This window comes from Uloborus diversus, chromosome 4 (genome assembly GCF_026930045.1).
Source record: "Uloborus diversus isolate 005 chromosome 4, Udiv.v.3.1, whole genome shotgun sequence".
Classification (NCBI taxonomy): domain Eukaryota; kingdom Metazoa; phylum Arthropoda; class Arachnida; order Araneae; family Uloboridae; genus Uloborus; species Uloborus diversus.
This window is the reverse complement of record NC_072734.1, coordinates 62,674,971-62,689,904: the sequence shown is the minus strand read 5'-3', so window position 1 is coordinate 62,689,904 and position 14,934 is coordinate 62,674,971. Positions and strand designations below refer to the sequence as shown.

General features: G+C 35.4%; 1 protein-coding gene across 1 annotated transcript in view; it reads right to left on the bottom strand.

The window, feature by feature from the left end:
- Positions 1-14,058, bottom strand: part of LOC129220076 (glyoxylate reductase/hydroxypyruvate reductase-like) — a 30,738-nt gene extending 16,680 nt beyond the window's left edge. Inside the window, exons 1-3 of the mRNA XM_054854413.1 lie at positions 13,910-14,058; positions 3,695-3,825; positions 2,296-2,368 (exon numbers count right to left, since the gene is read on the bottom strand). Coding sequence (XP_054710388.1) covers positions 2,296-2,368; positions 3,695-3,825; positions 13,910-13,980 — 275 coding nt within the window. The 5' untranslated portion in view covers positions 13,981-14,058. The remainder of the gene's footprint in view (positions 1-2,295; positions 2,369-3,694; positions 3,826-13,909) is intronic.
- Between the last annotated feature and the right edge of the window lie 876 nt (positions 14,059-14,934).

Here is a 14,934-nt window from a genome sequence, read left to right as displayed (position 1 = left end):
AAAATGTTGAGAGGAAGAGATATTTTTAGAGCTTTCCGACCATCAAGAACTTTCGAAGAATGTCAGTGCTTCCAATAGAATTCACAAATTCATGCAAAACAGAACATTTAAAAGAGAAAAATATTAATAACGGGCTTAATTGCTTATCTGACAGAACTTAAATTCTTTTATAATATAACTCTCGTAAAACAATAACTTTAAAACATTATTGAAATAGTAAAACGGGGTAGATATATAAATGATACTCGATTTTACAAAGCTTTAGCTTTTGAATACTCACGATTTTACGTTCGACTTAAAAAAACTTTTCATAGTTGCAATCTACATTTTCGAGTTTTTTTACGAACTAAATGGTTTATAAATAAGAAAAAGCGGTTTTTTTAATTAATTTTTTTAATTTTTAACGTACTGGACGCAAAAGGTTGAAATCGTTCTTTCTTATTTAATATATTCCAGCAGCAGAGACTAAAACTCGGAAACAAAGAATAATCTCTCACTTTTTGCCTTTATTTCTACGGAAAAACTTTTAACAACTTCATTACTTGAAATATTTGGGTACCTTTTTTCCAATGGCTTTCTGAACCTTTTTAGAATTGCTTTCTTAACTGTCCCATGATATGTTTCTCAACAAAAATATCAATTTTATAAAAGATGTTTCCCTGCTAGGGCAGTGCTAATACAAAGAAAAATAATCTACCTTGGTTATCGTTCGATGGCAATCTTCAAATAAGAAAATATTATTTACCTTTTTTTTTTTTTAATTCATAAAAAAAAAGCTTTTTGAAACTTTTTTTTTTTTTTTTGCAAGGCAGAAAACAAGAATGAAATGGTACTTCCGAATGACAAAATGGATTTCACTTTTGAAATATTGCATTGAAACACTAAAGTTCACGAGAACTTGAATATGGCAGGCCATGTCAAGCATTTGAATATCACAAGAAAATAATTTAACTGCAGACATTTATTTTGTTGTAGCATAAGTTCAATTTGTTCGATACAGAATCCTTGTCTTTAATACAAATTCCCTTGATTACATGCATGTTACAGAATAGTATCGAATTTTCAGGGTTCTTTGACTCTTTTTGTCAATCTAAAGAATGCACAAAATTAGCTTAGCATTAACTGCATGAAAACCATAAAAAAAAAGGTTTACGGCGCATTTTTCTCCCGTTATAGTTCTACTTTTATGTATTTTTTTTTCTCTTGCCAGGCTACATGCACGCATCAAGTGCAATTGGAGCATGGCGTGTGTTAGTACACTCAATTTACTCGCTTCGCAGTATTTAAGCAACAGCTCTCAGTTGAGGGCGTACCCTTATCGATCGGCGAAGAAAACCTTCGCGCAAATTTTTCAATGCCCTCATCTTCGATGGACTAATTCCGCCTCCATATTTCATCATTTTTTTCTCCCGACATAGAGGAATTCCTTTTTCTTGAGTGCTATTGTTTAAAAAAAGAGCGAATAACAAAACTAATAAACACAATACAATAACAAATTTAAATGTTAATGGAAGTTCTGTACCTTAGAAAAGCCAGACTAACGAAAATCCAAAAATGGGAAATTTCAGGTTATTACGGCTTTATAAGCAGAATCATATTCCGCACCGAGTTATGACAAAGAAAATCTACAAAGAAAAAAAATCTTTTGTAATTATTTGCCAGCATAAAAGACCCACAAGTCCCATTCTTTGTATGCAACAGACTCTAGTTTTTTTCTCTTTCCTGGAAAAAGTAGCAATAATATGACTTACGACAGTCTGGCTCTGAGGTACACAGCTGATGGCAACAGTGGAAACTTTCAACTTATGGTCAAAAAACCAAAAAAATTTAAACTAAATACCGATTGAAATTCGTCTAAATCCTATATATGGAGATGCTGTGACTAATTTTAGTGCAATACTGTACATTTGGCGGTGCGATCTTTTAATTCGCTTGACTAATTTCTTGTTTTATTTAATTGGAATACTTAGCCACATTTTTTTTTCGTCAATTTGTTTTTGAGAATATTAGCATGTAATTGGCATTTTAAATACAAACTTTCTTATTTAAACCTTTAAATGTTTGATAAAAAAGACAGGTGGTTTCTCTGCACCGACACTGCACCAACGGAAAAAACATCTTTTACCAGAATTCATTTATTTTTTAATTAGAATCAGCACTACCAGGAACTATAGTATGAATGAAAATCATGTTAAATGTTCATAACATTTGAAAAGCAAGTTGCAATATTTGGCTTATTCATAAACTTTTTTTAATGATCTTAAAGACGTTGATGAAAAGAAAAGAGACACTTACCTGGCTTTACATTCTTTGGTATCAATGTGATCGTAACCCACAGACATAGTTGCAATAGCCTTCAATTGAGGACCTGAAATAATTTTAGATTTCTGGAATGAAAATGAATAGCATCAACCTCGCTCAAGGGTTTATTACTTCGTACATTTGAGTGTTCACGAGACTTTTCTCTCAGTGTGATCGAATTCGGTTGTCCTTAAATTGAGAGCATAAAAATACTCGGCAGAATATTTACATACTTATACGCTAAACGAAAAAAAACAAAACAAAACAAGCAAGGCATTACATGTGGGAAAACCTTTACTAAGTAGCGTGGAAAGAGTATGCACCAACGAGCAACTTCCGTCATAAGCTAATCGTTCCAACGGCATTTGAGGTTTTGCAATACCTTGATCAATTTGCGCAAAGTAAAAGTGGGTGCTGTCATTCAAAAATTTCGAAATTCTCTTATTGTAACCATGAGCCGTGAGCTCTGCGTTGTTTAAAAGCATCATCATCTTTAGCGCGGAACAACCATGTCTGAACTTACGGTTCGATCATTGAGAAGGAATAAAAGATGGAAAGAATGAGGCTTTCATTTCTTAAAGCAAGGATCCTAAGTTACGTGATATGTTTGAAAGTAAAGTATTGGAAGAATTCAGGTTTTTTCCACTCGTTTCACGTAAAACGTGTCTCCCATTCGTCGAAGTTGAACCACGTGACTTGAGATCTTTTTTGTCTCAGCGTTTCCTAAACCAATGATTGGATTTGCTCCCTCCAGAAAACTAATTACTGCTCTAAGGGTTCGATTGCCTCAGCGGATAGGTCGCTAGAGTTTCATTTATAGGAAAAGCTTCTTCTGGATTGCCCTACATTTAAAAAAAAAATGCATGTGGAAGGTTATATAGAATGATCGAATGACAGAAAATATAATTTGAAAAAATGCTCCGTACAATAACAAGACAATCGCATTTACGAAGTAACCGATAATGCGGCATGGTACTACTAAAGCCCTATAGTTCGGGCAAACCTAGACAGGCAGTGTCAGAATGCTGTGATTAGGATCAGTGTAGCCTTCACAATGCTAACAGTTTAGGTCTGCCTCAACTATAGATCGCAGCTTAAGCAGCGACACGTCCGCCATCTTGGGGCTAGATGCAGCTTTCGTCCTACGTCTGCCATGATTAATTAGCGTGTTTTGATTCTCAATTGTGATGCTTTTCGATTGTGAACTAACATAGGGTTGATAAAAAAACCACAATCAAGAAGCAAAGCACTTCGATGAAGATCAAAGTAGACGTAGGAAAAAAGCGGCGTTTAGCCCCAGATGGCGAATTTGTCAGTAGGACAATTTAGGGCTTTAGGTACTACAGGGTTCCACTGTAATTCATCGATCAAGTTCATTGAACGGCCTTCTTACCAGCAGCTTCAATAACGGCCTTGTCAATTGTGTCTGTAAGTAAGCAGAAGAGAGCATCCTTGCCCTGAATGCCCTTGAGGAGGGCATCTCTTTCGACGGGTTTATCCTCACTGTATATCTCTACCTCACACCTATTGGGGAGAAAATGAATAGTAAGTTTTCAACCTGCAAAAGAAGCAATTACATATTCAGCATCACTACAAGACAAAATGATTTGAGGCAGTGAGAAGCAAAGGGATGTGAGTGTACTTTTTCAAGTTTTGAGTAAAACGCGTTTAAAGTTCAGATCCTAGGCAGGCTTTCATTGAGATTTTTTTTCTAAATCATGCTATACAGCAGCACCCACCAGAACTAAGTACCATCTCTCGTCCTAAAACCAGAAGAGAGATTCTCCTACCATTTGCACTGATTATCTTCAAGTTTTTAACTTTTTCACTTAATCCCTTTGCTTCTTACTGCTTCAATTGTTCTTTTGACAGTAGCTACGAGAATGTAAATTGAAGGATATTTTCGCAAAAGTGTAAATGATTTAAGTCCTTCATACATGTGCCACCCCAGTGGCATAGCCCGTAATCTGGTTTTGAAAAAATCAAAGACTTTTTTTTCTTCCAAAAAGGTTGATTTTTAAAATTCTTTTCTAATAATAAAGCTCAAAGTCTCTCTATCTGGAGGATGTCTGGATCTCTGTGATGCGCATAGCGCCTAGACCGTTCGGTCGATTTTCATGAAATTTGACACAAAGTTAGTTTGTAGCATGGAAGTTTGCACCTCGAAGCGATTTTTCGAAAATTCGATTTTGTTCTTTTTCTATTCCAATTTTAAGAACATTTTCCCGAGCAAAATTATCATAAGATGGACGAGTAAATTACGAAATTATCATAACGTGGAACCGTAACATGGGCACAAGCCAATTGGCGAGAAAATTCACCATACATTTTTGGAAATATACAGGCGAACCAAAAGATCTTTTAATTTTCTACTACAGGCAAAGACGTGTAGTACCACTAGTAGTTAATAAAGAGGTTATTTGAAGAAGCGAGGGCACAGTGCGGAGGAGTATGGGGAGTTAAACTTCTCAGAACCCATCATTTAAAAATGTACTGCAAATTCTGGTGTGGTAATATACAGATTGCCCGCGTTTAACCTGTATGATCTCTATTTTTTCTACCGTTAGCCCTACATAACATGTTACACAAAGGTTGCGTTCGATGAACCTCACCGGTCGACCGGTGAGTAACCGGTTAGTAATCACAGCGTTCTATCATCTATCGGTTACCGCACCAGTTACCATTTTAAGCTGTTGATTGAAGCACGTGATCATTAGCGTGTCACGTGATTGGTTAACCGGTTGAGCTCATCGAACGCAAGCATAGGTAACATGCTATTTTATCAAAATGTCATTGGTATTGGTTTCACTGTGTCAAAATCTAACATAATATTGAATTGAAGAAAAAAGATAAAATCTTTAAAAATAAATTTTTAAAGCTTTTTTATCTTTAATATATGGTTTGAAGTTTTAAAATGCAGGTCTTTAAATGCGATAAATCTCCACCCTAAAGACTTTTTAATGGTGCCAGAAAAACTTAGCGAAGAAACAGGCATATACGATGATTATTATTATCAACAGTGATGTACCAGTAGTGAGCTGAAGTGGTAAGACTATTGTCTCTTACTCCCAAAGTCGCGGGTTCAAATCTGGCATCAGTCAGTAATTTTCTTTTATGTAGAAAATCGTTCTTGTCTACGTCGTATGATTACACGGTTGAAGATCCACTGAGTATTTATTTGACGCAAATGTTCTCGACCAAATTAAATTCCTAGTGCAGTTTCGTATCGTAACAGCTCAGGTGCCTCCATTTGAAGGGAAAACGAAACTCCCAAGTGGTAATGACAATTCTCCTATAGTGGTGCCGCATGAAAGAATAGATGCCAGCTAATGGAGAATACACTAGTTCTGTAAATAAAGAGGTGTCAGTAAGCAGCCCCTCTAGAAACGAAGAAACGAACCAACAGCTATGTCTCCTGAATAATAAATTAAGGAAAAGAAAACAAGCTTCGATTTTTCCACTTTTTCATTGCTCTATCTCAGAGGTCTTCAAACTTTGTCGATTAGGAGCTCTGCTCCCTGCTCGCTGACGTTCACCAACCCCAGAAGATTGCTTCGCAATCTTATTTTATTCGAAATCGTCAATTAGAAAGAAACAGATTAAAATCGCACTATGAGTTCTCTTTGGAACAAAAAGCATCCCTTCCCGGGGTTTCAAAATAACTTGTACCAACTTGCAGAAACATAAAGACTAAGGGGCTCCTGATCATTGCAAAACTGCAGTTTTATACGCTTAAAAAGTCGCTTTCATATTCATGGTCATTAGCAATATATTTTGCTCTTTAGCTCGGGGTTTAAACTGAGTTGAGCCTAAAATTTTCCGTTAAAATCGAAACCCTTAAAGTTTGAATAAGAAAGAAGAAACAAGTGAATCGAAATGACGTAACCATGGCAACGCCAAATAAAACATCAATAATTTTAATGGAGATGAAATTATTCGAACTTCATTCTTAATGGCTTGTAACTTTTTTTCCTTTGGAGATAGAAGCTTAGTTTTTCGATCATAGGTCGAGTTAGATCTGGAGTAAAAAAAGTCGCTCTTTCCAGTGGTGTCAAAAAGAAAACTGTGGGACAGTTCCTTCACTTTTTACTGATAGATTTAATGAAGGAAGTAGTGCCTAAATTTTAGCTAAGCCTAAAAATGTTCGAGCTAAAAACGCAAATGACTCCCGCCATGAAAATTCTGCCCTTTCCAACGATATATAATATTAATATATTCAAGTAATTTTTCACCCCTTTGATGGCAATAATAGGCGATTTACACGAAATTTGAGCTTAAAATATTAATTACAAAAAAACTAATTCGAATTTTAAAAAATTTCAAGGCTGTAGGAGCTATGAGGTCTCCTGGACGCAGGCTCGCCACAGACTTCCTTCCATATTTTCTTTGAAACCTTACTTTTATTTAATAGGTATAAAGAGATTTATTTAAAAAAAAATTACTGCAATTATTTTTAAAAAAGCATTGTATAGTATCAGCTATTGGAAATTTAAACACAAATTAATGTCAATAACGTTAACTCGCAAAGTGTCATCCACTCTAGCATTATATTTGCAAACTAATTGTACTTACATTTTTTACTAAACGAAAATCAAGTTGAGATTTCAAACCAAAATTATAAAGGTTAGAATTATACATAACTTTAGTTATGTATTCTTCCTCAAAAATTCGTCCGGTACTATCGTCTCTAATGACAAAAAAGGTTATCACTCTCAAACATTCCTTTCCTGAAACCACTTCCAGTTGCGTCAGAAATTGGTTGGATTCCAAGTAAAAAATCAATTTCAAACAAAGCAGCAACAACTTCATTAGCTTACATAAGCAACTAATGAGTGGACAGGTTTGCAGCTTTTATGTAAGTCAAGACTTGGTGCTCTACTTAAAATACTGGTATTATACACTACTGGCCAAAAATACTAATCTTACCCCCACCCCCCCACCCCGAAAGGAAAAAGTTTTTTTTATTTTTTATTTTTCAGTAAAATCATTTGATTTTTTTTTTTTTTTTTTTTTGAGCAATCACATTGCTTATTTTTCTCACTTGACTGTTTTGAATTCCTATGATTTTATTTCAAACCCGCCTTCCTCTGCAGTCACACCGTCGACCGGCTTCACGATGCTGCTCCTCTAGCGAAAACAGTCTCCAGATTGCGTTCATATCCTACACACACTTGCATACATACACAGATATACACACACGCACACATACACACCTACACATACCCACACTCATGCTTGCACACAGACACAAATACACACATACCCATACACTCATGCCAGTACACAGACACAAACACACACGCCTACACACACACACACACGTGATTGCGAAAAACATAATTTGAATTCCAAATGTCAAAATTCAAATTAATTTTTGATTCTTTTTTTTCTTTTTTTTTTTCTTTTTTTGTGTATGTAAAATGTGGTTGTAAAGTTTAAGAAAATAATAAGTATAAACCTTGGCACACCACCATATAAAATATCGAAAAAAGTTTTGAAAACCTTGCTGATTTCATATCTAAAAGAAGTTCTTATGAAAGCCAGGAGCAGCCCAAAGGCATATTGCATATTAAATACTTTCCGGTTGAATTACATTCATCCATTCATATTTTCCGCTCTGAATAACTTGTATTTTTTCTTTATTTCATTTTATTCCAAGGAATCAAACTGGATTTTAAATTCTGATAACACTGATTTATTTTTTTTCTTGCAGGGTAGACCTACCAGTGAATTAACAACGCGTAATTGTTTTCTTAAATAGAAGGTTTTAAAAGCTTTTCCTATAAATTGGCAATAGTCACTTTATTTTATTAACTTCCAAAAAGAAAACGACAAGAAGATGCTGTGTTTGCACTGCTTGTTGGGGTTCATTCACTCTGGGTTGGTCACTTTTCCTTTCAACTCCTCAGAAAAACTGATGCAGAACCATAAACGCTCTCCCAATATTTTTAATATAATTACATGAGTAGGCTTGCCAAATGTCCCGGTTTGACCGGGACAGTTCCGGTTTTCAAACAAAATCCCGGCGTCGCGGTCAGTTTACTTCATATCTCGGAAAAAGAGGAATTTGATTACAAACGACCAAACAGGTCATTATAATTAACTGAGAAGGATTAGTTTCTTTAATTATTTTATCATTTGTAACATTGATTTGTGACATTAATACCGGATTAGGTTGTGAAGATTTTTACAAGATTTTAAAAAAAAGGACTTCCTAAAAAAACTCCTATAAAGTGAAAAGTTATCTAAATATTGTTTATTTTTTTTATATTCCTCATTCAAAGTGTCCCCCCCCCCTTATTAAAATAAACTAAATTTTTACATCTTGGAAATTAAATGTTCAAATTTTACCTGCTTGAGTCATTTTTTACTACTTCTGTTTTCGGTTCTTAATATGTAAACATTCATAGCATTGATATTAAATTGCCCTGAAAAACGCTCCAAGAATCAGGTACCCCTTTGAATTCTAGCGACGCTGGAAGGGGGGGGGGGGTCATTTTGGTGTCCCGGTTGAACACTTCAGAAATCTGGCAAGCCTACATATGAGTCATTGTCACAGAAACGGACATTTACATGTCTTCGTTGTAATTTATGAATGTTTTATGACTCATACATATTTTTAAGAGTTTAAATACTTTTCAGAATGTAATTTAATACGATAATAAAAGAATTTTTTAAAAAATATTTTATCAATGTATTTAGACATAAGTAGGCGTCGTCCCTGCCATTTCTCCATACAATTTGCATTAACCCTTTGTCCCCCCCCCCCTCCTCCCCTTGAAACGTTTTGAAATGATGAGCCTGGCTAGAGACAAAACGCTTTTGAAGTTTTATTTAAACATTTATTATTTCTTTTAAGTCGTTATCAGAGGCGTGCACATCTTCAGTGGCAAAGGAAATGAAGGAATAAGAACGAATGTTTTTTTTTTCTTTTGCAAACGGAAAAAGAAAAGTGCGAACGTATGAGAGGAAATAGAAGACAATGAACCCAGCTGAGTCCGTATCTCCATTGCAGTCTTGTATAAGAAATTAAAAACTAATAGTAGATTTTTTGTCACGTGACTCCCCCCCCCCCTCCCCATGAAACATGCTGATTTGCAATCACTTGGTATTAGAATTCCTGTAAAAACTCTTTCTGGCATTCTATACTTCTCTAATCCACATGACATCATAATCAAAAACTTGATATTAATTTCAAAACAGATGCATAAAAATTTTAAATTTTATCTATAATTTTAGTTTTTATGTCAAAAAGGGGATCTCACAGTATATAAAGTGTGACAGAATAAATGTCATTAACGACATCTTCGTAGTTTTTAAAGTAATTGAATGCTTACAATAGTAGTGAAAAGTTTTATGAAAAATTAATGCGTTAAAATCTTGATTAACCAATGGCTTAATCAATCCGCCATGGTAAATCCATGGCGGATTTACCATGTCGCAAATATCGGTGTTACTTAATGCAATGGCGTCGCTACGGGCGGGGGGGTGGGGCGATCCAACCCTGGTGTCACCCGTCTGAGCGGTGACACCCAAAGTAGAGTGGCAAATTTAAGAATACAAAGATAAAATCCTTTTTAGCCTACTTTCCCAGTAAAAGTCAGAAAAAGAAGAAAAAAGCATGAAAGAAGGCTTAATGCATCTTAAAAATATCGCAAAAAACAAAAAAAAAAGTCAAAAATAAATAAAATAATTATATAAATATTGAAAAATTAAAAATTGGAAAGTAGGGTATTGAGATGGGGAAAAATGTCTGTCGGGTCTGTCTGTCTGTCCCCCTTTAATAACTTTTGAATGAAAAGTCCGATTCGAACAAACTTTTTTTTGTTCGAAAGATCTCGGCGAAGACACCTCATTCCCATACTTCACTTTTTTATTTGAACTATTTTTTGTTCAATTTTGAACAGTTCAAAAAAACTTAACATTAGCGCCTACGGGGAAATTCAAGGCAATTCCGAACTGTGAGGCGAATTTACTTCAAACAAACTTTGTAGGAAAAAGCTTTTGGTGAAAAACTTGTCTATAAAATATCTTTTTTGATTTGAACAATTTTCCGTTCAATTTTGAACAGTTTAAATCCCTTAACATTAGCGCCTACGGGGAAACTGAAAGTCAATGTACATTCCGTACTTGAAGGCGGATTTACTTCAAACAAATTTTGTTGGAAATAGCTCTTGAAGCCAAACTTCAGACTTCGACTCCAAGAATTTAGGGGCACTTGACTCCGACTCCTGTGCCCGACAATTAATCGGACTCCGACACCCCGACTTCGACTCTGACTTCGGAACTTTGGCGAAAATTTATACACGGAGGACAAAGGACTGACTCCGATTCTTAGATATTCGACTCCGACTCCTTTACCCCAAAATGAGATTGACTCCGACTCCGCAGCTATGTTTTTGACTGTGAAATAATTATTGTTGATTTGACTTGTTTTTATTTTACGCTAAAGTTTTAATTTAGGTATTCAGTTTTCGGCGAATAAACTCGAAGTCATTTATATTTCTATATAATGATATGCACAGACGTTTTTTTTTTTTTTTGACAATGAAAATTATTTCTTTAAGTTGACATTTTATTGTTTTTATTTATTTTGGTAAGTGCATTAATTCATTTAAAAAATTGTTTTTGGCAACAGGGGAAAAAGAAAGCTGTTAAAGATTTTTTAATGGAAAACAGTGTATTAGCTGCTTTGTTTAAAAGTTGCTTTTTTTTTATTTTACGCATCTAATTTTTTCAGATGAGTGAGGAATATTTTATTCCTAGAAATCAGCTTAAAGTATTTTAAAAATATGTTTGAAACAATTTGCGATTTTAGCTATTTTTGAGAATTGATCAGGTACTAGAAAGTAGTATGGGTATACGGGAAAGTAGGCTCGTCTAGTTCTAGACAGAACTCTTCTTGTTTAAGACTACAAATATGAAAATTTTCCCATTCACTTCATGACATAACAGGGGGGGAGAGTCCTCCGGACCCCCCCCCCCCCTCGTCATGAAGTGAATGTTATACTCAGGATTAGGTTCATAGTGTTACTACTTTGACCTAATAGTGATTTCCTCTTAAACCAAAAAAACTAAACCCTATTATCTTTCATTGTGTTTGAAATACGTTTGAAATAATTAAGGGGCCATCAATTTCATACTTTCCCTTACTTTTATGACCTCGCGATGACCCTGCACATATGCGTCTAGGGAAAGTTATATAAAAAGCTTTCACAGTTTTTATTTGTCTTTCGCACATGAGCCCACATAAAATTTCGTTATAACTCATATGTAGTTGTTGCTGAAAGTTGTTTGTACAGTCGGACCCCGATTTAACGAACCTCTATTTAACGAATATCGAGAATTTTTCTTTTTCCCCGACTAAAATGGAGGCAAAAATCCCTATTTACCGAATAATAAACCCCAAATTATCTCAACAACTGATTTTTTTTAAAAAAATTAATTTGAGTTAGAAAATATTGGGTTATCTCCCAAATGTAAAATCCGTATTGTCCGAAGCAGAAAGACTTTTCTTGAAATCAGCAGTTTTTAATGGGCGAGGGGGCAATCAACGAATAGTGATTTTGCTGCAGAAAGCGACAATGAAACTTCCATGGGAAGATTTCAATAATTGAGAATCTGGCGATATATTTCAAACTTTGTAGAATAATTTTTACCACAAAACTTACATGGTGACGTGAAAATTTCATTTAATTTTAACATTAAAAAAGTTTATCTGTTCATTTAGTTCAAATTGTACATTGGGGAAGTAATTTAAAACGTTTTATGGAGAAGTGTATATATATATATATTTTTTTTTTCTTCTGTGGAAAAACTTTTTTCTACGTTTTTTTCGTCTGTGTGTGATTTCACTGTCCAGAAAAACGTCGAGCATGAAGTAAAGAAACAAAGTATCAAAATACAGCATCGGCGACCTTTTTTGACTGAGAGTCGAAATCCACCACTCAGTAATTGCCCCCTATGGGCCCCCTGAACGACTGAGTTGCTTCCGTAGACGCAAATCTCGAGACTTAAAACGGGACGAGGGACATGGGGAATTAAAGCAACCTCATACATTACCTTTCAGATCATTGTTTACAAAAGTGATTATTACAATAATGAAAGCAGATGAAAATATTCATTACCGGACCCGGGGGGGGGTCTCAATTTAATTTCAATGAATTTAACTTGTCACGAATGGTTATTAAAAAGAAGAAATTTTGAAAAAGGCGCGGAGCACATCTCGCAGTGCAAAGGAAAAGCACTTAATTGCACACACACACACATACAAAAAAAAAAATCCATGCAATCATATGCGGTAAACGAACCTATTATCGCGAAGTTACCCGACATTCACAATATCGTCAGGGATAATAGTGGAGTGAAGTAAAATTTATGAAGACAGCATGAAATGTTCGGAAATTAAAAGCTCGACTCCCCCCCCCCCCCGTAAAAAATCATTTGAAAAAAAAATAAAGGTTTTTTTTTTTTTAAATAATTTTTCAGGTTTAGAATGTGTTGTTAACCAAAAATTTTCGGAAACGTCAACCCAAAATTTTTGGAAATATCGAATCACAAACACCCGTCTCATCCTAATCGCGAAAATCTAAGCTTCGCAAAATATTTTTTGCCGGCGGATTTTCCCAATTTTGAGTACTTTTTTAGTAGTACACCAACTTCGTTTCAACTGTTAATATATTAGTTTCCTCAATTTTGGATAAATAATTTTTCGTTTTTCAATGATTACTCTGCTTCAATTAATATTCCATGGAACCTAATCTCCCTCATTCGTAGGTTATCCATTCACGATAATTAACTGGAACATTATCCTCCGGAATGCTAAGGGACAGAAATCATAAAAAAAAAAAAAAAAAAAAAAAAAAAAAAAAAATGAAAAAGAAACAAATTTGATAGTGAAATCTGTTCTTTCAACATTTAAAAAACCCCAAAACGTAAAAATAATTTTACGTTGTTTTTTAATTTTTCCAGCACATCGCACAAAATTAAACATTCTATTTTTTATCATCCCCATTACTGTTGTGAAATGTAAACATAACTCATCAGTTCCGAACTTCAGTATCTACCCGACATTAGAGCTTTGTAAAATACAAGAAAATTCGTATTAGTCGGCTAAACGATTTATTGAACTACACTTTAGAAATTTTAATCGAAACGCATTCGAACATTAAATGCTAGTTGTCATTAAATGCCAAAATCTACATTATTCCTAGTTTACCATTTTAGTCATAGCGATTGTAAAAAGGAACAACAATTGCAAATTCTAACCGACTGAAAATGATTTAAGTCATTTTACCCGAAAAATGAATATTACGTAACTCTGAAAGCACAAAATAAAACAGTACTTGCTCCTTTTCAGCAACATTTTCAGCCTCCAAAAATTTCTCCGACTTTTAAATTAAAAAAAAAAATCTCATATTAACCATTATTGCATATAAAAAAAATAATTTTTATCTATTTTTCGGATTTTTACGCTCTTTCCTTTCGTCTTTCGGCAAAAGTTTTAGGTTTCGATACCCGTAGAACTTAAAGCTTTTACAAAAAATGCTATTTCGGACGTAATTTTCGCTTATTTTCCGGTGTTAAGTGGTTAAACTGTTGAACTTACTTTTCTTTTAGCATGTCAATCGCTTCTTGCGGGACGCCGGGCCTTGTCACGAAAACTTTCGGCCTGCTCATGTTGATGCTAAATTGACAGTCGAAGGCGAGATGCCGCTTCTGACAGAACGATCGTGAGAAGTGTCACCTTAGAACTGCAAGGTCAAACAGGATCCGCCGTTAGAGGGCGCAGTGAAAACACAGAAGCAAGAGAAGTCATCAGAGACTCATGCCAAACGCGAGATGCTCATCTTGTCGAATGCTCGGCGAATCCAACTTTTGGAACATTTTGTCGATCGTAAAACATTTGTGTCGGAATCTAGGCATACTCAAGTCTTCTCAAGAAAGCAGGGGTGCCCACCTAGAGGGGGGGGAGGGGGTTATGGCGCAGACTGCGCCATTGAAATTTTTAGGGGGCTGTTAGGGAGTTGTTTTAAGGCATATTTTCCTCTTTTTGTTGGGAGCTTCCGATTTTTGTGGGGTCTTTGTGGTTTGGGGGGGGGGGGGGTTACGCCCTTGCACTTAGGGGGGCACCCCTGAAGAAAGAATTTTTTTTAAGCGGGAGAGAGGGGAGATAAATCTCTCCCCGCTCTTTATTTCTGTTTTCACTCTGATTAGCAACGCAAAGTTTAAAATAACACAAAATGAAGAAAAAATTTCTTTCTGCAGTGCTTTGAATCCAAACAACGCTTCTCATGGTCAAGTTCATAATGAAAAATACTTAGAAAATAACTGGAATACTTTTAAGAAAATGAGTGAACGTGGGGGTGCCAAGGACCAAGAGCAAGGAGTCCACCCCTTCCCCCAAAAATGAGAAAGATGCCATGAAAACACCTCCTTTCCAAACTTTAATGGCTCAGAGTGCGCCATTACCCAGGAGGGTAATGGGGTACCAGGAGAGTGCCCACCTGGGGGCGGGGGGGGGGAGTCATGCCACAGACTACACCACATAAATTTTCAGAGGGGTTCTTTGTAGGGGTATTTTTCCATTTGAGGGAGAGTTCTTGCTTTTCTGGGGGGAGGGGGAAGGCTTCG